At 35.4% G+C, this 25,274-nt stretch overlaps 2 protein-coding genes across 3 annotated transcripts in view; both read right to left on the bottom strand.

Annotated features, from left to right (window-relative positions):
• LOC135086664 (ankyrin repeat domain-containing protein SOWAHC-like) overlaps positions 1–3,833 on the bottom strand; it is a 40,312-nt gene extending 36,479 nt beyond the window's left edge. The window contains exon 1 of the mRNA XM_063981438.1: positions 3,750–3,833. Within this exon, the coding sequence (XP_063837508.1) occupies positions 3,750–3,833 (84 nt within the window). The remainder of the gene's footprint in view (positions 1–3,749) is intronic.
• A 3,419-nt stretch (positions 3,834–7,252) lies between these two features.
• Positions 7,253–25,274, bottom strand: part of LOC135086661 (uncharacterized) — a 41,182-nt gene continuing 23,160 nt past the window's right edge. For both annotated transcript variants that reach the window (XM_063981433.1, XM_063981434.1), the window contains exon 5: positions 7,253–7,340. In XM_063981433.1, the coding sequence (XP_063837503.1) occupies positions 7,302–7,340 (39 nt within the window). In that variant the 3' untranslated portion in view covers positions 7,253–7,301. The remainder of the gene's footprint in view (positions 7,341–25,274) is intronic.

Here is a 25,274-nt window from a genome sequence, read left to right as displayed (position 1 = left end):
AATGAGAAATATAGTTAGCTTAGTTAATTTATCGAACGGTCACTAGAGGGATAAGTATGTATTTTATTTAGTCGTCTGATGGACAATAAATCTTTTTGATTAAGTATGTTGCAGTCAAAACTCATAATCAGTCAAAACCACTTTTTACTGCAAAAATCAGTCTAAATTCATACGAAGTGTTATGATCAGTGAAAATTACTAGGAAATCATCAACACCTATGTTATAAAAGCAGTTTAAAGTCTAACTTTGATATGATTTGTGCATACAACGTTATCACACCGACCTTAGGTACCACTGTAATGTTGTTTTGTATTTCTTATCATATTTTTAAGAAATCTAGTTATTTGTCAGACAAAATTATAAGTAAAATCTTTACTTTGTATGAAGTTTGAACTGATTGGTAAAATTTTATACAGGCGAAAGCACTTTTGACTGATTTTTTGCAGTCAAAAGTGGTTTTGACTAACGCGCTTGTTCAAAAGCACCTTTGACTGGAAAAATCAGTCAAAAGCGATATTGACCAAGGGCCAAAACCACTTTTGACTGATCTTTGCAGTCAAAAGTGGTTTTGACCGATTATGAGTTAATTAATAATTATACAGATAATAAGACCTCAAAACGATTATTGGAGTTTAAAAGATCTTTTGGATGAATCGAAGATGGATGCCATCAGACGGGATATTCCCAATTAATCGTTATATCAATGCGCCTCCAGCCATTTGGTAATCACTTCCGGTTTTATTAATGCTGATTAAGGAGACAAGTCGGAATATTTGTCTTTCGTATCATACACATCTCAAAGTAAATCCTGTTTGAGGATATTTCTACAGAAAGTTCATTTACATGTAAATAATTAATTAAAAGTACAATGTAGGTAACATTGTACTTTTAATTAATTATTTATTAAGAATTGGGTTTCGCTAAATATGGAATATGAAATATGTATATTTTATTATCTAGCTAGGGACTGATGTCCGTCGGCAAATAACCGACTATGGTACATCATTGCACCTTAGGTAACTGTTTTTACTTCTATGTAAGTTTTTTTTCTAAAATAATTGCTTATATAGGAATATAGAAATTTGATATATTCGTAGTAAACCGAGACTCTAATCAATAAATATGAAAGCACAGTAACTTTAACTAAGGTATAAACGATTTACATTAAAAGTAACGTAAATCTACCATACAGTGTAGGTACAGTAAGGGTGCACACGCATCTGTTCCCTCTGAGCTTATCGCCTCGTGATTTCTAATATTTATACTGAATATGGTTCGGGGTCGATATTAAACTTGCTGGATATTATTGAATATATAGCGAAGCGACAGCTGCTAAACTTGTGAAAATACGGCGTGTAATATAAGAGTTCTTTGTTTTAGTTTCAATACTACTAATAATGTTAGATTTGTACTCATTTGAGGTTTATTTTCAAATGATTTTGACTTATTTTAACAACCTGTGTTCGATAAATGTTCTGAAGCTGCCGTTTTAACAATATTAATTTATAAGCATGAACAGTCTTGTTTTCGCGTCAGTCCATTTACAACTTAAATATTGAACAGTATATTCCTATGAAATTATTGGAATGTTTTTATTGTTTATCAAGTACTGCCATAATTCAATTACTCATCGCTTCAAATTAATAAAAAGCATTCAAGTGAAACCCTAAGAATCCACAAGTAGCTAGTAGTCAAGCAATAAAATCGTGTAGAACTTACCCCATTCTGATCGTGTGATGGCGCCCCAACACCACATGAAAAAGTGTAATGACACTTTAACGATATCGTTAAACTGGCAAAATAACCAACGGTAAGTAAATTTGATTGGGTATTAAAAGTAGGAGGCAGTAAAAGACTGCCAAGCACGGATGTAAACACGTTGTGGCCCTGATCCCCTTCTAGTTAATTGTTGAGTATTTTTATGATCTACCAATGGGAAATGGAACCATGAATAGATCTTGGGGCCATAGCAGACACAAATCAAGTATGAAGCTACGAAGCTTTGCCAAGCTTCGACGGTCTGCTTAAATCATCCTGTAATCTATATTAGTTTTACGAGTATAAACAATAAACATGTAATAATTCATAATATGACGGCAGGATAACTTCTGGCCATGTATTATAAATTATTAAATGTTTATACTAAACTTTTCTTTAATTACGTCTTAATAAAAATGCAAAGCTGAACTCAATCGTCATGTAAGACTTATCAGAGAACTAATATAAAATCGGAAGTTTTTATTAATAATAAATGCCAATAAATTGTAAACGGCATGATTTCAAATCATTAGTTTTTTGTAATTTGGAAAGTGTCTTTGGATCTAATTTAGTTTTGTGTTTGTGTTAAGTTTTTACAAAATTAATGTTTATATCACATTAATTAATCAAATTGATAAACATTAATTACTTCTTCTATATTTTAGGTATTAGCGCATCAAATAATAAAACAATAAAGAATTGTGAGACGTTTTTGTTCCAATATATTTAGGTAGCTTTATTAAATCTCTGAGCCGGTGAGTCTCATCTCACTGCTATATCAAAGAGTTCACAGTTTTAGTCGTATTATATTTTATTACTCTGATAAATTTTATCTGTCTTTAGAAATTACGACCCTAAAAATATAAATTAAAGCAACTCCATTGGCTAAAACTAGAAATGATAAGATCTAGCGGATGTTCTTCATTAAAATAATTAAATCTTAAACAAGTAAGCACCTAATCACGCTGAATTTTATTTACCTAAAGAAAAGGGTATAAAATAATATTATATTGGTCTCCTTAACCTCTTCTAAAATCTTAATAAGTATTAGCTAACAACGACATTAATTGTGACTTTGCTACACCATTACAGGGTCAATGTATGAATTCATGTATGTCTGTATGAGCTGAATATGTTAATGCAAATGAATAAATAAATAATTTCATATAAGCATAGTTTTTAATAACTTAAGATAACCTCGCCACAAATCTATGACACATTGCCTATCAAAATTTGTACGCGAATGGAACGGCAAAGATATGCAAGGAATGGTAGAGGCCTCTATTTCTTGGCGTCCTCAGTTTAATTTTTTTAAATTTTAAAATTTTTATCTTTTATTGAGATAAAAGAAACATTCTCGTGGCTTCTCCCACGAAAAAATATTCTGATGTAGAAACAATAATGCATAGTTAATGTAAATTATTTACATTTTTTGATAAACATCCTACTTCCTACTAATCCTACTAATATTATAAATGCGAAAGTTTGGATTTCTGGATGTTTGTTACTCTTTCACGCAAAAACAACTGAACGAATTTTGATGAAACTTTACAGTATTATTGTTTATAACCTAGAATAACACATAGGCTATAATTTATGACGCTATGTGACAAACTAAATTTCATGCGGGTGAAGCCGCGGGCAAAAGCTAGTTCACATAATATTAGAAGAATTATTATCAGGGTGGAATTTTGTAATGCCACCTGGTGGAAAAGTACTCTTAATAGTATAACCCTAACGATCGATGCAATAAAAATACAGGGTGTAATTTAAAAAAAAAAATAGTTGTTTCGATTCCCGGGTGTGGCAAGCAAATGTTTAGAAATCTTTGAACGCAGTTCTATTTTTTTTCCTAAATTAAGTTGTAATGTTTCCTTTGAGTAAAATTTTCTATCTACAGTATTAAGAGTACTTTCCTTCCAGGTGGTATTACAAAACTCCACCCTGTATACTCGTATTACTAATGACAACATGTCTTAACTATACTCACCGATCGTTCATTGACTAAATGACGAGCCGCTCCGGCCAGTAACTTGACCAAATTCTCATCGCCTCGCTTGCAGGCCCAGTGCATCGCCGTCTGAAATATTATGGATCCAACAAATTAACTTTATTACTACAATGTTCCTATTTCAAGGGATCAATAAAGCAACAAACTGATTAAAAGAGAAATCAACAAACTACACAATTTCCTACCAAACGCTACAATACCGGTTCAAAATTATTACGTGATCTAACATAATATTAATAAAGGAAGGCGAAAATAGCATGAATATATAAAAAATAGTCACGCAATTTTTATCGAAAACAACAAACAAACGTGAATTTGGTTGAAGTAGTAAAATTGGCAATATAATCAAGGTGTAATTTTGAAGTCGATGCCAAATTATGAAGTAAAATATTCAAAACCTTAAACACGATACCATTACGGAAAGTTTAGTAGGTCGAGAAACAAATTACTTGATTGCCAGCCTTTTATTTTTATATATGTAAAACACTTTGATGGACAATATAATGCTGAAATTATAGCTCTTTATAATCGGAACGTATTAGAATGATTTGCATCCAGATTAAAGATTATATTTTGGTGGAGGTAGGTGTTATTAGCATAGTTATAGGAATTAACTTGCCATCATCGGTGGTCATTTTAATTTTTAAAATGTTATGGTAACCATATTATAATTCGAAACAACAGGTGATTAGATAAAAGATTAACTTTAAATAGCAGTGCTGTCTGACCGAACTTGAGGTTTCAAGACTATAATAGTGAAGTAGGTAGACTTGTGATTAAGCGATTTGGTAAGTAATATTCGTGTTATTAATGTAAGTATTTTTAAATTAAAAATAACGTTGATTGGTTGACTTAAAAAAAGTTCTTTTCATCAAAACCGACTGGAAAGCTTATGGGTTTCTATTTCCTTTGACATTTATAGCCCAGTAATATAGCTTTACATAGTCGGCATAAAAAGCATTTAATTGAATCATGAAGTTTTTTATTTGGAACGCAAACTATAAAATGCAATTAATTAAATTACAATTTTAATTATAGGATGTATCGAGGAAGATGACTGTAATTTATTTGATATTCCCCCGTAACATTAGATCTAATTTCCACTGGCAACCCTCAAAGGTACTGGAAGATAAAACAAGGTGTTCAGTCAGCAGTAAAGTCTTTGGGAATATATATTACTCTATCGGAGGGGCACGAGTTACGTAGCAATCGACGTATGTACAAGGTGTAGGCGTGATCGTCGCTGATTCAGTCGGGTAGTTAGTGGCGGGCGGTCCTAGGTTCGACGTCGCCCGGAGAAATATTGGCCCCCGGGGAAACGCTGTTAATTTGCAGCGCACATTCGGTACTGGCGCGATTTTCCACGTATATACGTAGGTCATAGGCACTATAAACCTCACATGTACCACAATCCTGTGGGGCATCGGCAGAATTCTCGTACAATCCACGCAACACACGTAACACAAATATAAAACTAAACAACAGATTTATGGTGTAGCGTTTTGTTAATGGCTCTACTAATTGGGGTAGTTAAGCCAGTTCTTTGTTAAGACAACATTATCATAAGAAAGTAATTAACATTATACTCACATACTGCAGGTCCCATGAAATGCGGCATCATACATGCGGAAAGAAATATTTTATTAATTAGTAATATTTTCTTGATTAATTAAATAAAGAAAATTGTTAATTTAATTAGCATTTTTTCAACCTGTAGCCATAAATAAATCTTTATTAGATTCGTTAGTATGTAATAAGAGTTTTGAAAAAGTTTAAAAATTCAAAATTGAATTAGAGCGACGCTTTGGGTCGGCTAGCGACGTAATCACTTATGTATCGCTGCCTAAGCTAATAAATTTAGAGCAGGATTATGTAGTCCTCGGACGAAATAAAGCTTTATAATTTGCTCCAGATAAATCTCTCGCCTATGGAAACGAGTGACTTGATCATTTAAGGCGAGTTAAAGATATTTATGTCTTTACTTTTGAAGTTCTTAATTGGAGCAGCGTCCTTGGTGTTTTTTCATACGATCAATCTTCGCTGGCTGTCTGTTATATTGTTTATTGTTAAAATTTTATACGGAAATTTTAGAGGTCTATAAAACTGTTCTACATCCGGCCACTTTAAAGTGTAAATTGTATTAGGCCACACCGTTTTAACGTTTTAAAAAGCGATTCCGTGTTTTGTGATCGACTGCTGCATTTGCGTCGCATGTACACACCGTATGCTCACGTGATTTTCATGACACAATGAGTTTTTAAGATGTGCTGATAAATTAATGATACTTACTCATTATTGATAAGCCAAGTTATGATTTTTTAAGGATTTGGCAGACAGTAGTGAGCATGGCGTGAGCGCGGCGCGTCTTTGTTGTGATAAATGTGTATGAAAATGTATGTGATTCCACACAGAAAACGTCGCGCCGTTGAATCGCGACCAGGGACCGTATTTTTTGATGCGTGACGCTTCGGTGTGAGCCGGTGCCAGCAATTCTATTGTTCATCACCTATATTCATTGCAGTGCACGCTTATAGCATGTCCTGTGTGCCGGCAATATCCGGCTACTACCACGTATTGATTGCCTTTACGTGTACGTCAATTAGGATCCGCAGAACGATGTGTCTTCAGTGGCCCTAATTAACGTCTTGTCATTCGCTGTCTGTAATTATATGCGTAATTACTCACTATGTGTATAGTGACAGCTACGTTGATTAGTCAGTATTGATGGCTGGATTGACAACGTCCCAAGCTACATAATGTTGCTTAAGTAACACCTAAATCGAACCTACATAATACATGAATCGAGAAGATGATTCTGTAACGGAACAGAAGAGATTAATCTTAAAAAAAAATTGAATCAAATGAGCTGGAATTGCTCAAATTACCAATAAAACACAGGCTCTACCTAAACGCCCAGAAGTTCCGTAGCGTTTACGTTCTAATCTAAAATAATAACGGGTTGAATTTAATTAATATATCTATAAAACATCTCTTCATCTAACTTTGGATGATCATGAGATGTTAAATTATATTACCTACTAATTATAATTATCTATAAGCTGCTCAGACAGCTAATTTAAAGAGCGTCATCATCAACTTCTCTTCGTGTCTCGTATACTTATGACACGATAAAAACATCGCATTAAACTTGATCACGCTAGTGATTTTTTTCGCCAATTAGCAATTATAAATTATAAATAGTCGCTCCTATCAGTACCTATTGAGTATGCATGCATCAAGCTTTTTATAAAATAAAAAGGTGAAAATACTTACGCCCTGTTGAAGTCACCCGCCGCAATGGTGGTGTTCCGGGAAAAAGGAATTCATTATAAAATCTTTATAGTTAAAACATACGATATGTTCGCATAATACTGTACTACAACCTACATTATACTAACTAAACATAACATCATTAGAATAATAAAAAATCTCAACATGTAAAGTTACCGTAAAGTATTAACATTTTTGATATAGAAAATAGACCGACTTCACGTCAATTTTAAGGTCAGTAATATAATATTATGTGATTTCTCAATGCATTACCGTGCAATAACTTACCGTAAATGGGTCCTGAAACAAGAGAAAAATAAATTAGTAGTCGTCAATTTTCGAGACATTATGAAAGAATTTAGGTTGTGTCTGAACGTATAAATGTTTTTAAAATCGTTTTTATCTTTAAAAAGCCAATAAAGTTTATTTTCATGGTGAATTTTAATCAATTACACGCGTATATCGCTCACACGACAACACTTACGCGGAGGAGCAGATTAACCATTAAAACTTTCGGAGCAGTTCCCATAATGTACGCCCAGACGCTCGTGAGTACCGAATTACCTACTAAACTGTAAAAAACGTAGACAAAAGTGAGGGCTGTGCATATTCCCATGATCCGGAGACGGTCCGACGCGTTTTAATGCACCCATAATCGTCGATCGATGGAGGATCATATGAAATATGTAATACCGCTAATAGGTCTCGGTGGGCAGCTTCCTCAGCGGTCGCTGGGCCAATTTCGCCGTTCGTAATAACCTTAATATCCCTTCAGTGCTATGCGCCATGCGTGTACAAAGATGAGCCAAGGTAATTGTTCGACGCCCGACCGCCTCCGCGATTGATTTTACCTTTATTCAATAACGTTAAATTAACCTTTGTACAATATGATCGGTAACGGTCTTACATTCTGACAGAGTACCTATGGGTTTAGATTAAAGCGTTTGACATAGACTAATAAGAACTAATATTTTAAGTAAATAATAAAATACAATCTATAAATAATCTACTACCGCTCCATGGGATAATTGTATCGGTATCCTGTACAAAACCGCAAGCCAAAGGAACCAATATTGAGGTTTCGGTGAAATTGCAAGAATTTTGTGAATCAGACGGAGTGAGTTATTTATAATAGTTCAGACACGAACAGATTGAATATATTAAACGGATGAACGCACATAACATGCTCGTTTATCGTTACATGCGTGTTTTCGACAAATTAATCTCCTATTTGGCTTAATTGTTAAATTCACAATTTCACCGAAAATATCATCTTTGAAAAATAACACTTGCTAATTTAGTGAAAACACATTTATCTCAATAAACCGAAGAGTTTCAAGATAAACATTCATCACAACATCATTAAATAATCAGTCACGGGCCGTCAAAATGTGTGCCGGCTGACTGTACCCGCGCATATGGACAGAAACGCGTTGAATGAGAATTTCTAAAATAAGATGCAATTTATTATCGAAAGCATTGCAGACGCAGTGACGCAAACATTCGTCGACAGTTATTAAGCGGTAGAACACTGCATCAGGATGAGCCCGGCGAACATGATCCGGCCGAGGATATTGTGCTACCAGCATTTGAAACTAGTACATAAATCAAACCACAAGACAAATAACATCGCATTAATACTCTTTTTCCAGTATCTTTTTACCTGTCACCGTTACTAACCACATTAAAAAGGAGACTGATAAACGAAAATCAATTAACAAAGTTGTCTTGCATTTAATTTGATAATTCGAAACGGAAGGTTTAATGTCGCGCCGAATTAAATTATTCCCAAACAGTATAGTTAGCAATTACAAACATGAATGTTTTCAAAAGAACCGTCCGATATCGTAAAATTGATAGCATTTAAATTATGTACACGATGTTTTTAATGAGCATAATGACAAAGTGTGTACAATCGAAACGCATGGAATGAGTGCGTTCTGTCAAAATATTGTGAATTTAATTGGAGTTTGGTTGTTGCGGGCGCGCCCGAGGTTATGTCGTTAATAGAGCGTTGTGTCTCTTCATTTTGTTTGAACGTTCACTGACTCTGTTATTTCGGAGCGACTAATAAATTGCGTGATGACAGGTGTCAGCTGCTCCACCGCCTCTGCACTCTTGCGTCGATGTCTCATTCCTCACGTTCTACTTCTAAATTCTCTTATTTCATCAACGCCCCGTTCAATTTTCGTTTCGTTCTCTCGTCATTCTATTTGTTTGTTTTAGCATTATCGTCGTTGGTTGTGCTAATCTGTTTGCTCGAAGTGCCTACCTACACATTTACATTATTCTAAGCTGTGTCAATTTGTTTTTCTAAAAACTTACACAATTAACTTTTGTGAGTGTTTTAGGAATGTAACATATTTTTCATAGTTACTTATTTCGGACATTTTGTTTCAGAATGAATAAAAGCACCTTTGTTAGAGACTTTATTGCTTATTCTATAACCTAAGTACTTAGTAGGAAGGGTTTTCTAAAACTCATTTTGAATTCTATTAAAATAAACCATAAGGGGAAAGCAAGTACCTAATAGGAATGTAGTATGTAAAGATTTAAAAATAAGACAAAAATCCCAAGTTAAAGTTACGAGTTACATTAGCAAATTAATTTCAGCACGCAGCACTAAAGGGGAGACAGGGGCAGGCAGTTTTTGAATGCAAATAAATTAAAGGCGACGTAGAAGACAAACCCGACGAAGATTTATATGACTTACTGGCGAAAAGTAAAACACTCGGTTTATGCCATTCCAAGGCAAGGCTCTCTCAGCTCTCCGAAGTCGTAAACTTAAATGAAACTAATTCCTCGTACCACATTATTATCATTAGCTAGTTCTCTAAATAAGGTACTTCTAGTAGAGCTGAAGAAATCATTAGAACTTCTAATCAAGTTAGGCAAATGACAGAGCAATTGCTATAATTTTTAGAAAAAGCTTCATAATGGTAGACTTTAGATATTACAAATCAAAAAATATAACCACCTTCAAACATTTCAAAGTAAACAAAAGAAGATAACGAAACAGTTTTCTCCAAAAAGGAATAAGATTGAAGAATGATATGATATAAATCAAATGATATATGTATTTCTTTTTACTATCGTTAATTACAGAAGGGCGTATATAAATAAAGAACGCGAGCCCATTGAGGCGGGATGGCGAGGCGATCACCGCGCCGCGCCTTGTCGCGACAAGCAAATGCACTTATCTTACCGGGATGTGAGAAACAGTTTTCAACTCGCTGCCGTCGGTTAGTTGCGCCAGCGCGGTCTCGTCCGCCCGCTTCGAGTCATTGCCTCCAGAGGTTACGTTTGAACAGGATTTGGGGACCCAAGTACCCAACAAATAAAAAGTTACAATTCACAAAGGAGAAAACAATAACAAACAAGTCACACTTATTTTACTCCCATTGTATCTGTCTCGTTCGTGCCAAAACGTTTTCAACTTGAGGCCATTGTCGTCGCGCGTATCACTTCACTCGTTTATGGTAATACATTTCATGGTAATTAAAGAACTTATCATAACGAAGGGGAATTAGCGGCACCGATATATCATTTGATGCTCAGTTGAACCGTCGTAAAGCCGTCAGAAAGCCCACTATAAAAATAAACAGAAGTCTTTGAAACATTATCGATACAAATAAATTGTCCGACCAAGAATGAATATCAATAAATTGAAAATGTAACTCGTAAAAACATATCATCGATTATTGTAAACAGCTGGCGGGCATTTATGCAAAACGACTTGTTCATTGGGCCAATTCAACGGCGGTAGCGAAGATAGGAGAAGTTTAATCAAAACCGACATACGGATTGAACGAGCCACTTGCCACGGTAACGCTGACCGTACCGACTTTTATAAGCAAAACATAATGAAACTTAACAGCAACCACGATTACTAAGCAAAAGGGGCAACTAACACTACATAAATTCAAAAGTTTTGCCTCGCAAAGGCCTTTATAATATCTTGACGGGAACTTTCATTTGGGATGACGGGAACACCATTAATCTTATTACTGCATCATATACCCACCCCGTGCGGCCCTAGACAATGAGCAACAGGAAAAAACTCGGATCTGAAGATTAGGAGGTTGAGAGAGTCCTTAAAACAACAAAGGAAAAACACATCTCGAACAAGGCGAAATAGCGGGGTCGGTACTTGGGGGTTTAGGACAATCCCAACAGTGATTCTTAATTAGGAAGCCGTAATCAAAATTGTTTAGGGGTTTTACCCTATCTGTATTTAATTCTGCTCGCTCAATTGATTGTGGCAGTTAACCCGTTTCGTGGCAGCTGTGCGTAAATCTTTCTAACGGACGATCCTCAAATAAAACCACGACTCAAGTATTCGTGATAGCGGTTATCGTCTCGTTCTCATCTCGTTTTTCCTTCCATTTGGTTAAACAAATAGAGGCCTTGTTCGGTCGGTAGGCAGATCCTAATTAAAAACTATATTCAGCCTCTGCCGTATATTACGCAGATGTAGCCCTTAGGCAGTTAGTCACTCCGTCTGGCCACCTCCCAGTCGTTTAGCGTTTATGGCTTTGCCGCGACGGAAGTTGTTGTATTGTTCCTTAATCATGCTTTACGTACTCTATGCATTTGTTACGTTATTTTATTAGATGTTTACTTTGATTCGGATAAGACAGATCGTCACAAGATTTTAGAAATCAAGGCGAACAGTTAATGGGTTTTACTGGACATTTTCAATTTGTTTGAGCGTAAGGTATTTATGTCAGTAATTATAAGACTTGCGATGAATAAGATACAATACAAAAAGCTTAGTGTTATAAGTGTTATCAAATCTCTATGATGGACAAACCGTCTAACGTCCTACTAATTAAAATCACATCAGCAAGTAGGTACATACAATCAGAAGCCAATTAAACAACAAATTACAAACAAAATAAAACATCCCGAGATAATTACAAACAATATCGAATTGAATGTTTGATCTATTCATAATTAGAAACAATTGTAAATACAAAAGCTATAAGCAAGCGAGCTGGAAGTAGCCGGCCGATTCTTGTTTATAAAGCGCCCGGCCCACCTCGTCCGCACTAAAAATTTGATCTTATCTCCAATATTTTAATAGGTTCCCGTGGCGGCACCTTCGCCAGTAATTGTATAAAGTATCTCTGGAGGAATAAATTCAATATACCGGCGCGGGGCTGGCCGCGGATCCCTTCGCTCTACGTCGTGATAAAGCTTAAATCAACACACGAAGTAATTACAATCGAGCCACACTTCATCACAGATGCGAATAGTGATTAACTATATACCCGCCTTTGGTATCGCAGATCCAAGTATGCCAATTCTTGGCTCGGATTAGAAATTAATTTGCAAGAGAACATAAATATCCCTGATTTGTTTCAGTGGTTAATATTACTTAATTACTATTTATGAACACACTTTACGATCGTAACTTTTTATTTATTTACATTCAATTATGCAATATTCTTGGGCTGGCAAAAAAGTTTTAGTGGATCATAAACTTATAATGATTGTAAGTAGAAATGCAAAAGTTATTGAAATTCAATACATATACAACTAGATCTTGTAATTGGTTTCATAAACGTAGGTAATATGAAACTTTCATAGTTTCAAAATATTTTAAGTAACCCCAAGAGAAAAATCGGTACAAAACCTAAAATAAAACACGACGTCTCGAGACGTCTCTTTTAATTTTGATTAATTAAAAGTTTTGGAAAACAGAAATCTCAACGCAAGGGTTAAGTTCTTTTGTATTTTCTTCTATAAAGAGAAGTTTTTCAGTAAAACAACGCTCAATCTGAAACAAAATATAAAAGTTTTACAATAACGTATACGCCTCGGGCAGGGAGATCATCAAAGGGGAGGATAAATTCTCTGTCTAAACTTGCCCATCTATTTACTCGAAAGTATTATTTAAAAGAAAGTAATAAACGAAGGTTTATGAAGGGACAGACATTAGGTACCTTACAAAATTAGGCTCCTACCCCCTCGCAGACAACCTTGAGTTTTCATCTTTAAAGTAGACACATTATTATTTACGTTGATAAAAAATAATGTTTAAATAAAACAACCGTTGGATAAAGCGCTGCACTCATTCCTAAGCTAATTTCTCTCTTAGATGTATAATTTCGATGCTACAGATCTTTAACACACACACATGTATGATACATATACGCTCACAGCGTACATGTACAACACACTTTAGGTTAATGCAAAAACAGTGTCTATAGAATATATTCCTGTACACAGCATAATGAGGCAAATTCGGCACTGCCGTGGGCGGGCGGCTCGCACCTACTTCACTGCACGCGGCCTCCCAATTAGCCCTAAAATAATGAACATGTTTTATATTTTCACCCGAGTGCGGCGTGTACTCATCCCGGTTTGCCCCGGGAGGTCATGCGGTTGTGCCCTAGAGATGTGGATGCGGCTAGGAAATGGGATTAAAGCCATTTGCGAAAACCGAACCAATTTAACGAGCACTGGTACGAAATTGAAAAATAATTGCTCGTACGTTAATCTAAAACTGACTCTATGGATCCAACGGATTCAACACTCATGCGTCGGATACGGTATCTATTGAGCTGTATCGATATTATCATTATACATTGGTTGAATAGTAAAAAACTGTTAATTAAAACATTTATATTGTATTTTCATCCTTATGAAATGCTTATGCATTTCTTTATAAATATTAAAAGTTACTACATACGTTGTGTTGGACAAAGACTGTAAAAATACTTCAGGGCTAAAATGATAGCGAGGATATATGAATTTCATAAGACGATACTACCATTGACCGTTACCTCTCAAATTTGAATATTATCTGGATAGGAAAATAACGTCTTGTCCGTAAATTCCTAATCCTGAAAAACTCGCAAGTAAAAAATATTTTGATTCAGCGTTTCTTGACGAAACATTTTTAATTGAACAATAAATAGGTACAAAGAAACTCAACTTAATGGTTATGATTATGTATGAATCTTAATAATTTTATTGTTCACTACTAAAGTTATTCTTGTCTTCTAAATTAAATCAGTTTCAGTCGAAGAACTACTATAAGTTACCAGTGTAGTTGTTTGTCTTGAATTTGGAGACTTTCATCAGAACTTTTTGTTTATTTTATTACTCCCTCGTAACTCGATAGTCGAGTTCTTAGCAACAATACCATCCCTAGCTTACCATGCGGTGTGTGGTGGTATCTTTGAGTAAATATAATTTAATATAATAATTTGTTAAGTGATATGTCGGCGGTTATCTGTATAAAACAATGAATATAATTTCAGTTGTTCAAATTGAATGATAAATAACATAATTTATATAAATTAATACTAGTATTTCTGTCATAAAATATTTAAGCGCGGTAAAAAATTGTGAAATAATTAATTATGAGCAACACTTCACACATGTCTAAATGATATGTCAAAAATTTGCCACGATGACAAACGATCGCCGGCCGCCGTCACGTTTTAAATGAACATTAAACTGTTTCCTGTCTCTTTAGTCTACAAATAACGCAACCGCTCTCAAAGATTTAACTAAGCCTGAATAAATAATCAATTTAGCCGACCCCGCGCGGCTCCTGATCGATTGCCACAATAGCGACCGGATGATATACTCCACAAGCTGCGACGATAAATATTCCAAGACAAATGTTTAGAACGTCTCCGGAGAGTTGCGGTGACACTAAATTTAAAAGCTTCAATTGTACAGAAATAACCGAAACACGGTTAAGATCTTTCGAAAACAAATCGTGTATCGGGCTCTTGACGACAATCGTGATTGACTGCGCAAGTGAACATCTCTAATATAAACAAATTAATAGGGAGAGCTACTCGGCCCGCTGCGGTGGCGGGTATAATTTAGGACTGACGGGCTTCAATGAGGAACCGCTCCCGAGTGTCATTAATGCATTTAGGAGAAAAATATTACTCGCGCTAGCTGTAAATCAGCACTGCCTTTTTCTTTTAATAAATAAACTTCCGGCGTTGCAGTGATTTTTGATTATGTTCCGTACGAAGGAAACATAACTCTCCTACAATTATCCTCAGATGAAAAAGTGTCAAAACACGTTTCTAGTAATAAAATTCAATAATTAAAAGTGGAGCTAAACAAAAAACACAACAAGACATTACGTATTACGATCTCAAAATCCAACTTGAGACCATTATCTACACCCATTAACATGTTACATGTGTTAATCACATCCTCTTAGGGCCGCGTTATCAAAACGGGAGCAATTTTAAGAATGACTGCGCCTATAAATAAAGGAGTCTTTACATTAATTATGAGCTTAATTATGTAGAATCCCTTTGATTTACAAGCCGCTCATTGCCGCCGCAAACGAATTGTAGTGGCTTAGCGGGGCACCGCGGGCTTTGCCTACCGCGCCTTGGTGGTTATAATTATTTTTGTCGCAGAATAGACGCGTATAGATCGAGATGAAAGTGAATCGAGACAAGTTGACGCCCGAGCCGTTTCCAGGGATTAAATGATTAGGGCCGCTCCGTTATCTTACATGGGGCTGTGATGGCTAAGAGCTAAATTAGAATTCAATTTATGTTTGGTATCTTTGAAAATGATACAACTAGCCATCTTTAATGATTCACATTCCGAAGACATATCGGAAACAATAATTGGATTAGGTATCCCAAGTGTTCACCACTGAGATAGGATTAGCAGATTAAGTTTGAGCACAACATCGATCTCAATTACATCCTTGTTACCTTACCACTTATAGCATAATATTCGATTGTGTTTGACCTGATTGTCTCTCCTTTGGTCGTTTGTTTTTTTTGTAACATTTTGATTGATGAAGAAGATTGAAAGAAGATGATGATGATGAAGACATGAAATGTTAACAAACGTCATTTTTGTCAGCTGTACCTACCTATTATAATCTCTGTGTAAGAGTGGATTCGACCAAACAAGAGTAAATACTAATCACAGAATAAATCGTCAGTTTTGACATACTTATTTACCATACTGAAACTGTAAATGTGCCAGTTATACCAGGAGTTATTCTCGGATTAAAAGTTTGGTCGAATCGGGCCTAACTCAGTAAAATCAGGCCTGTTCATCTCCGCGAGTTTACATCGAAAACAAAACACGCACGATGGCCCACCTACAGGATTACTATTCGACAAGGCCTCACATACGAGCGAACATTGACTTACGCACGCGTATTCACCACGTTGTTGTACCACTGTTTTTTATGTGTGCAATAAAGATTTTAAATAAATAAATAAATAAATATTCTTGTGTATGATGGAAGAAAATAAAGAAAATGGTGTACTAAATACTGTGCAGTATTTAACTGCCTAAATAATAATAAAAACACAGAATGTACTTTTTTAAGTTGCCTCAAGACACTGAGAGGTAAATAAGTAGTTAATATTATTCGTGATAATTCATGCTAAATCATGTATTTCCTCCGCCATTTTCCGCAGTTTGGCACCTCACGTCACATCATTTTACCGAAGTCAGCCCTATAGCTTCGGCGCAGTGCCGATCACTGACGTTTGTCAACAAAATGGTGCTTGACTCTTGAGACAGGCTAAATTACACCATATTGTTAATGACATTGAGCATACATTTTTTTAAATATCTTCGCGAAGTAAAACTTCTGTACGTAGTACTTATTATTATTCTGTGGTAAAATGTAACCTTGCAAAAATATTTTCTTTCTCAAGTAAAAATCTGTTTTCACCATAATAATACCAATAATTCAAGACTTGACGAAGCTTAGCATACCATACCTACCCTATTCGAATATTTCGTTATTCGAATTCTGTCGAAAACTTTGTGAGCTAAACTGTCTAAATCAGTCAGAGATAAATAGAATAATGAAATACAAATCCGTTTTGATTAAGCCGAATCATGTCAGTAGTTACTTTGGGCGGACGATAATAGGCAATTCTCCGCAAACCCGAAACAAACAGGGTTTAAATATCGGATAGGTATGTTTTGTTCGGGGTAGGCCGGTGGTTCGCGAGCGCTCGAGGCGCGCTGGTTCGGCGCGTGTTCGCCCGGAGCGCTCGCCATGACAAGCGACGGTTCCCCCACCCCCGTGATAACCACTCGAACCGTTACTATTGCACTTGATACCGAATTTTGCAATACGTTAATTCAGACAATGAGGCTTTGTTCCTTTGATGGCCACTTGAAGGTAAGGATCGGTAGATGTTGAAAAATTTGGTAATTAGGTTCATCCATCAGTATTGAGGATTGTGAGTTTTCCATTATCTAATTCTAATAAAAATTGGCCAAGTGCGTGTCATGCCACGCGCAGTGTAGGGTTCCGTAGTGTCCGTCGTTAACACAATATATTTCAGAAGCAAGCAATTACTTCATCTAAAGTCACTTTTAATGTTTTCTTCTAAGGAATTTTTAAATGAAGTTAAATGACTATTACTCTTAAACTAACTAATCTATCTTAACTTATAGTTTTCCTTGAAAGTTCATGAAAAGCAGTATTTTACGAATTTTTCCAAATTTTTCAAGCCGACAGTTTAGTTTTTAGAGGGGGGGGGGGGGGAAGGAATTACCTACATTTTCCATTGAATATTGCAAACGGTTCTTTTGGAAACAGCACAGTTTTCCTTTTTCACGTACTTTACTCAACATTCGAGTGCAGACAATAGGAAAGAATTCCCTTGTTACCCGTATTTTAATTTCCTTTGTTTCTAAATACTGGCATAGTAGCCACTAACGATGAAATCTAACATTATCCATAAATCATTTTTTTAGAATCAAGGATCGTCTATCCTTCATTTCCTTCATTAGTTTAGATGAAGGTACAACATTTCATAATGTCTAATTACCGATCGATGATCGCATGGAAGATATTTAGCAATAGATTTTCGTAGATAATTGTAGTACTTAATAATATTTCTAAGTGTTACTTCCATTCCACACGATCATCTATCAGCTAATTAGGCATTATGTTATGAAATATTGGCCTCCATCTAAACTAATGAAGGTAAGACCATCCGTGATTTTTTGTGCTATCCTAAGTTAACCTCCACGCTAACTAGTTTTTCACTTAAAAACTCAAACTACAAACCAAAATTCATACACCATCACGGCAAATATTAATCAGGAAGAAATGGCAAATTATAACAGAAAACACACTTCTAGTTGGAGGTATAATCTAAACATCACACGGAGCTTTGCCGAACGAAGCGCCGGACCGTCTATCATCACAGTTGGCCAAAGATCCGAGCAATTCCAACTGGACAATCGAATAATCGTCCATGGACAATCGCTGGCCTAACTGCAGGCTCTATTTCTGGCCAGTGTTTAGAAACAATAGCTCTGCGCTGCAATTAGTTTATCCGATAGATGGTGGTCGAACGAGTCGTAAATCTACGCTCTTGCCACCATTGGGCGCTGTACGTAGTTGCGGCGCCGTATGTAGATTCCGTCGAGTAATTAATGTGCCATGGTGGAGTGCGAGGCTCCCTCGCATCCCTAGTCGGGTTCCGTAAATTGCGCCCATCTCCCTCACGTACAACAGCTCCAATTTTGCCAAATTAAAATTCGACGCCTAAAAGATTTCGAGTTTGCTGGTGAATTTTTCACTTAACAAAAACGAAGTCTTCCACTCTTTAGAGTTGGTGTTGAATTATTATGCAAATAATGTGCCTACAAGCGACCGTTTATAAAATAAAATTAGCTTATTACATGGAATATAATTAGATAAATTGATGAGGAACACGTTAACCTAGTAGGTAGTACATAATCATATAACAAGAAGCCAATTGACCGAAGAGCACTTTAATATATGTACCTATAAGCAGTAGGTGGTTCGGTTTTATTAAAGGTGCAAACCGTAAAAAAAACAGAAAACACTGACGTGGTCTAGATACGCTATGGCTTATGTTTAGTTGGGTATTTTAATTTGGGCATTGGAGAGAGACAACGGCATTGCTGACCTCTTAATATTTTTTGTTCTTGTAGTTCAAAGGGTCGGGATAGAACTTTATCGATCTACGCTTCGGTTTGTTTATCACACGTTAATTATCTGCAATACGACTTGTCATGAAGATTTAGAGATTATTTTAGGTCAATTCTGAGGAATATTTAATATAGCACAATCAATTAACGTTAAAGTATTTAAGCATACATGAAATATTAAAATGTACGGGTGCACTCAACCAGTTTTATTTACTCAACCAGTTTTATTTATTTTCAATATTAATTTTGTAATGTTGATTTACTTGTTTTATTATTAATTTTTGCATATGTTATACTTAACTGTCATTACGTTTTCTTTGAAACTGTTATTGCAATAAAAGAAATCATTATTTACATTATAAAAAATATCAAGGGATCTTGCATTTCTCTTACTACTTATTGTACCAAACAAAACTACGTATTATATTACACATGGACAAGACATAATATTTGCCATTTAGACTCCACGATATCTGACCTGAACTATTAATATACAGGGTGGAAACGATAAGTGATCTCACTCGATTATTTCTAAACTATATATCCAAAAACTGGTTACTGATCCTGAAAGTGCTTCACGAGCTCTATCCAACGGTACTAATAATAGGTTACAAAATGAATTGGATCTATCTGAAAATTCAATGTTTCCAGTCTCCATACATTTAGTAAAACCACATAATATTAAAAACTATTCAAGATATCCAAAAACTGGTTACTGATTCTGAAAGTTCTCCATGAGCTCTATCTAACGGTACCAATAATAAGTTATAAAATAAACTGGATCTATCCGAATATTCAATGTTTCTAACTTCCGTACATTTACTACGGCCACAGTCATGGCACTCATGTATTGATAATATTATAGCAAGTAAAGCCTAAAACCAATGTTTTCCATGAATAATTTTAAATAAGAATGCAATTTACGAGTTAAATTTAAGTGTTTATGATTTAAAATAAAAAAACAACACTTCTTAATGTTGTGTGCCTGGCATACTGGCATACATTTAGTATGGAGGCTGAAAACATTGACTTTTCGGATAGATCCAGTTAATTCTGTAACCTATTACTGATATCGTTTGAAAGAGCTTGTGAAGCACTTTCAGGATCAGTAATCAGTTTTTCGATATCTTGTGTAGTTTAGAAATAATCGAATGAGATCACTTATCGTTTCCACCATGTAGATTAACAGTCCATATGAAGAATAAATTAAGATTATATAGAAGAGGTTCACTTGTATGATCTGCACTCGCGCTTGAGTGACGGATCGGAGGCGACGGCCCCTCCCTTATTATCCCTTCCATAGTGAATTTCAATTAGCATGCTTTCGTGTTTTGCAATAACAAACCGAGTCGGTGGAATACAACGCCGTCTGGTGCCCCTGAACGAAACCTTGGGGTAGCACATCGTAAAATATTTACTTTTAATACAACAATCTGCAATTTAAACTGAGATAGATATGGGCACGTAGTAAAGTAAATATATGAGTACGTGTAAGTCGAAGCACGAGAAACAACCAGTTTCTTTAGATAATATTAATAAGCGGCAAGACCTAGTAATTGAAGATCAACACGATGATTGTATGTTGTGCTGAAAATCTTAAAGATGCGTCGATAATAACGAGACCTAATAGAAAATCAAATGAACATCGGTAAAGAGCGTGAACAAGTGAACATCACAAAAACAATAGAACATGGTGAAAACCAGTAACTTACGGAACAATAAATCCGTACATCGTGATACCCGATGAAACCCCAATAGATTTTTTCGATGTTCAATTATTTTTATAATGTTCACCAGTATGGCCAAGTCGGAGGGACGATAGATGAACGCTCTATAGTCAGTGCCTTTCTGTAGGCGTTAGAATGACATAGAACCGCAATGGTTATGGTTGGAAACTGAATATTATATAGCAAATGAATAAATAAAATCGGTTACTTTAACTACAATAATGTTCAGTATGAAAGAATACAACACTCTCTACATATTGATATCGTTATAAGTCTCATTTTACATATTGATATCGTTATAAGTCTCATTTCATGGTTAATATTCCTCAATGTCTAGTTAGTCATATCATCCTACCAATGCATTTCTAATGACAATTCAAAGTCAACGCTCAACATCAAAAATACAACAAATAAATACAATGTGAACACGGTGTATGTTTCATAAAGGAAACATACAATTGAATAGCAATGATAGACCTTTCGATCGAGCATTGCCAACACCTCTCCTCAAGTCTTGGCGCCAGAACTAAATTACCAAAGCAGCACGAATGCTAACCTGTCTCCTTTCAAATTTGATTGCGCCCAACATCACGCCCATGAACTCTATAATGAAACGGCCATATAAAAACAAAACTATGGGCATATATGATTAGGCTGATACACGAGTAAGGTAGAACCACTAAACAAACAACCATTACAATATCGCTGCGTCACTGTGTTGGAAATCACTTATTGTGGGAGTGACTTGCACTCGCGCGCAAGTGCCTTATGCTACGCGCCTAGATCGAGTTCGGCATGAGACCCCCCGTTTTAACGGCTAATACCATCACAATTTCATCACTGTAACCTTTTGATAGGTTACCAGCATGATTTTATAGAAATAGAAAAACTTTATTGACACATAGAGTACCAAAATAACAACAATACAACAACAAAAAAAGCAATGGTGGTAGACGTGGTAGATACTGATACTGGTGCCAATAGGATCAGCTAAGCATTTATCTTGACATGCTTGTAAGGGCATATCAAGAAGCTGGTCTTCCGCGGACGTCCTGTTTTTGGCATTGCGCATCCTTTCGAGGAGACACCGACTTAAAAAATATTTTGAAATGTTTTTAAAATAAAAATATATTTTTGAAAATAAGAACCTTAATGTTTCAACATAAAAAGCTACTGCAATAGGAAACGCGCAAAAGAATTTTAAGTAATATTGAGGAAACAACGGATGTTATTAGTTTTATGTTTATGCTTCACCTATCTTAATCTTACCTACTCAGTGTTTTATAAATCCACTACAAAATAGCACAATTTTGTGAAAATAGAATGTTGCAAATGAGGCCGTGTATTGTTGGTGTATTGTCTATGTTTAAAGAAACGTAGTTTTAAAAAGAAATTGAATACTCTTCACTCTATAGTTGTCAAACGCTACTAGGGGTTACCTAAAAAACTAAAACCATGTAAAACTATTGTAAAACCTTAAAAACCTTAAATAAAGGAAGTAATATTTAAAATAAGTGTTTTCCTTGTTCAAAGGACATCAAACCTGAACAGGTTATGGGTCCAGGAAACACTGAATAAGAAGTAGTAAAAACAAGTGAAAATACGAAGAAACCAGTGAAAACAAGTAAAAAGTAAAAAATGGCTTCAGAGGAAGTAAATATAGAAAAACTGATTTCCAGTATATCTTTTCAATCATGGAAGCAAGAAATAAACCTATACTTGAGAGCAAAAGATATGGAAAGTATACTCAAGGAAGATGTAAAACTAGCAAAAGACGAAAACCTACTCAAAGAAGAGATTATGAAAGATGCACGTGTGCAGAGGGTAATATTGAACTCGATTGATAATCACCTCTTTAGGTAGGTACTCTTTAGTAGCGTAATAAACTGCACAAATGCCAAAGAGATGTATGAAACGCTATGTAAGATAAAATGCTATTTAAAATTTAGGTAGAGCCAGAATAAGTGGCAGTGTCTATGTTAAGTTACTGTTACTAATAAAGCTTGCTTTGGCTATAAGCACCGTATTTTCGAGTCTAAGTACCTATCAGTCACTAATGCTCGTGTTAGTATTTAGCTATGAGTGAAATGATGGATATATCTGAAATATATAAACTGTGGGAAAGCTGCAGAAACCCCACTGATTAAAAAATAATTATTCATAAAAAAATCCCTAGTTAGTATAAAATGTAATGAAATATATTTTATATTATCCAGCAAAGATGGAGCAGGTGCATTATAGTAAACCAAAAAATATGGCGTGAGGATAAATTGTGTAACAAATTCTTATTATCTGCTATCATGAAATAGTTCATGTATGTATTGTACCGAGTATTGTATTTATTTAACACGGTTGATTGGTTTACGTGCCGTAAGTGGTAGTATAGATATCATTAGCAATTATGCGGTGGTTCAATTAAATATTTGTAATAAGTATGAATAACGCATGAGTGGTTGGATGTCTGCCTCATGTGACAGGTACAAAACAAATAATAGAGTGGCCTATTGTCGGCGCGACCTGAGTCCGACATGCATGAACAATGGCGCGCGCCTTCGACGCTGCGTGGTGTTGCCAGCAATATCCATCGGACATCACTAAAAAAAATATAATTAAATAATTTAGATGCCTTAAATAGGGGAAAAAATGTAGAGCCAAAACTCTCATTCTGATCCGAAGTTGCTCGGTAATTACACTATTTTTATACTTTAGATTATTTTAATTTGATTGCAGCCATATCACGCAAGCTCGGCGAGTAAACTCCATTTAGGTCTTTTTCTTTCAGCTTGTAAAACGGTTAAAGTTAAAGCACTATCTCAAAAAGAAAACATATTGTAACGCAATTATTTCTAAATAGAAATTTGATTTTGCAGTTATTTAGATACCTACATCGCCCAAATGTTGATTATAAAAGAATGACAAATGAACCACCTTCCTGGGCAATAAAGTTATAAATGGTTAAATCAATAAACAACGGGACCATGTCAGTGGTAAATATTTCCCACTAATGAGGGGAGTATCAACAGGCTGGTCACCCTACTGGGTCAAATGAGGCGCAGCGTCAATTCTCGGGTTGCACTGAGTTGGCGCCGAGACACATCCGAGAAGTTAGCACACCCATTGGAACATAAAAAAACAACAATGCACCAAAAGTTCCCTTCGTCCTGCTTCACTTCACAAAGTAACAAGCGACCGTAACAAACGAGTTCGACGAGGAATCGATTTCTTAAACGTGTTACGAGCTTGCAAATCTGAATCCAATAAAAATTTATCGTTTTTGCAAAATCACACATGAACCCACTCGAACAATGGAAATCAGCATTAGTTGTAAAATCGATCTGCGGAACATTGTTCACACTATTGTACAAAATTAAAAATCTCAACCACATCCTGTAACATTAATTATGTGACTTACTTATTTATTGCACCCGTTCATTTTAAGCATTAACTCCACCACTTCAACATTAAAGCCATTCAAGTATTTACAACACGAAATAAAACTAAACGACTCGACTGCATGACACAATCTCTCCAATGTCGAAGAGTAGAATTAGTTTAATTGGTCAATTAAACGGCACTATACACAACTCGAGCGTAGTAAATTCGAAGAGATAAATCATTTAGGAAATCAGTGTCTTAATTAGACTGAGAGATGTCAACGGAGCCAATGCCCCGGTCGGAATAAATCAGGACCTAAATTGCTTTCCGCAATGACACTCCCACCGCCAAGACGGCGTTAATAGCGCGTGCAACCGAAATATTAGACGAGTATTTGGAAATATTTTTTCTGCTGTAACCGAATACTGTAGCTCCGAGAAGGCGCCACTTGAGCAGAAAAAAAAACATGACTAATTGCATTCAGATCAACCAACAGCCAAATGCAAAAACTTGATTTTACGATTTCTAATTCCGTTGAACACACCTAGATAAACATTTGGTAAAAAATATGTTAGACATGAATATCTCAAAATAGATTTAAAACTATCAATGAGGCGGAGGTATTATTCAATTTTACTGCACTATAAAAGACTGACTCAATGCGTACACTCTAAATTACCTATTACTTAGATGCCCAATATAAATGCAATTAACAATATTGTTATTGAATCGCTTCGCCTCAATATAACCATGGGTATGCTAACTAACATCAAATGATTCGGATTTAATTACCTCGATCAACATCTCCGCCCCGTTCGGAATCGAAGAGCAGTAAATCAACAATAATAATACTGAGCTTTCGTTTTTTTATTGACTAAACAAATCTTTATCAACGCAATTACAAGATCGTTAAGATGCACTCTTAATTTAAATATTGCTTATTTTTTACGGAAATGTTTATCTTTCAATATTTGTTTTTCTATTGATTTTGAGAGTTGAAAGGATGACTAATACGAAAAGAACTTTAACGCAATCTATTCTCCAATACTGCGTTATCTTTGGTATTGAATAGGTTTGTAACATGAGACACTTTTAATGCCATAAATGCGGTCGGGAATACAACGATACAATGCAAAAACTTTTAGATGTTAGATAACTTCAACAAGAAGATAATCTGATGTTAAAAGAT

The sequence above is a fragment of the Ostrinia nubilalis genome, chromosome Z (genome assembly GCF_963855985.1).
Source record: "Ostrinia nubilalis chromosome Z, ilOstNubi1.1, whole genome shotgun sequence".
Lineage (NCBI taxonomy): Eukaryota > Metazoa > Arthropoda > Insecta > Lepidoptera > Crambidae > Ostrinia > Ostrinia nubilalis.
Note: the sequence above shows the minus strand (reverse complement) of the source record. Positions and strands in the feature narration are given on the sequence as shown.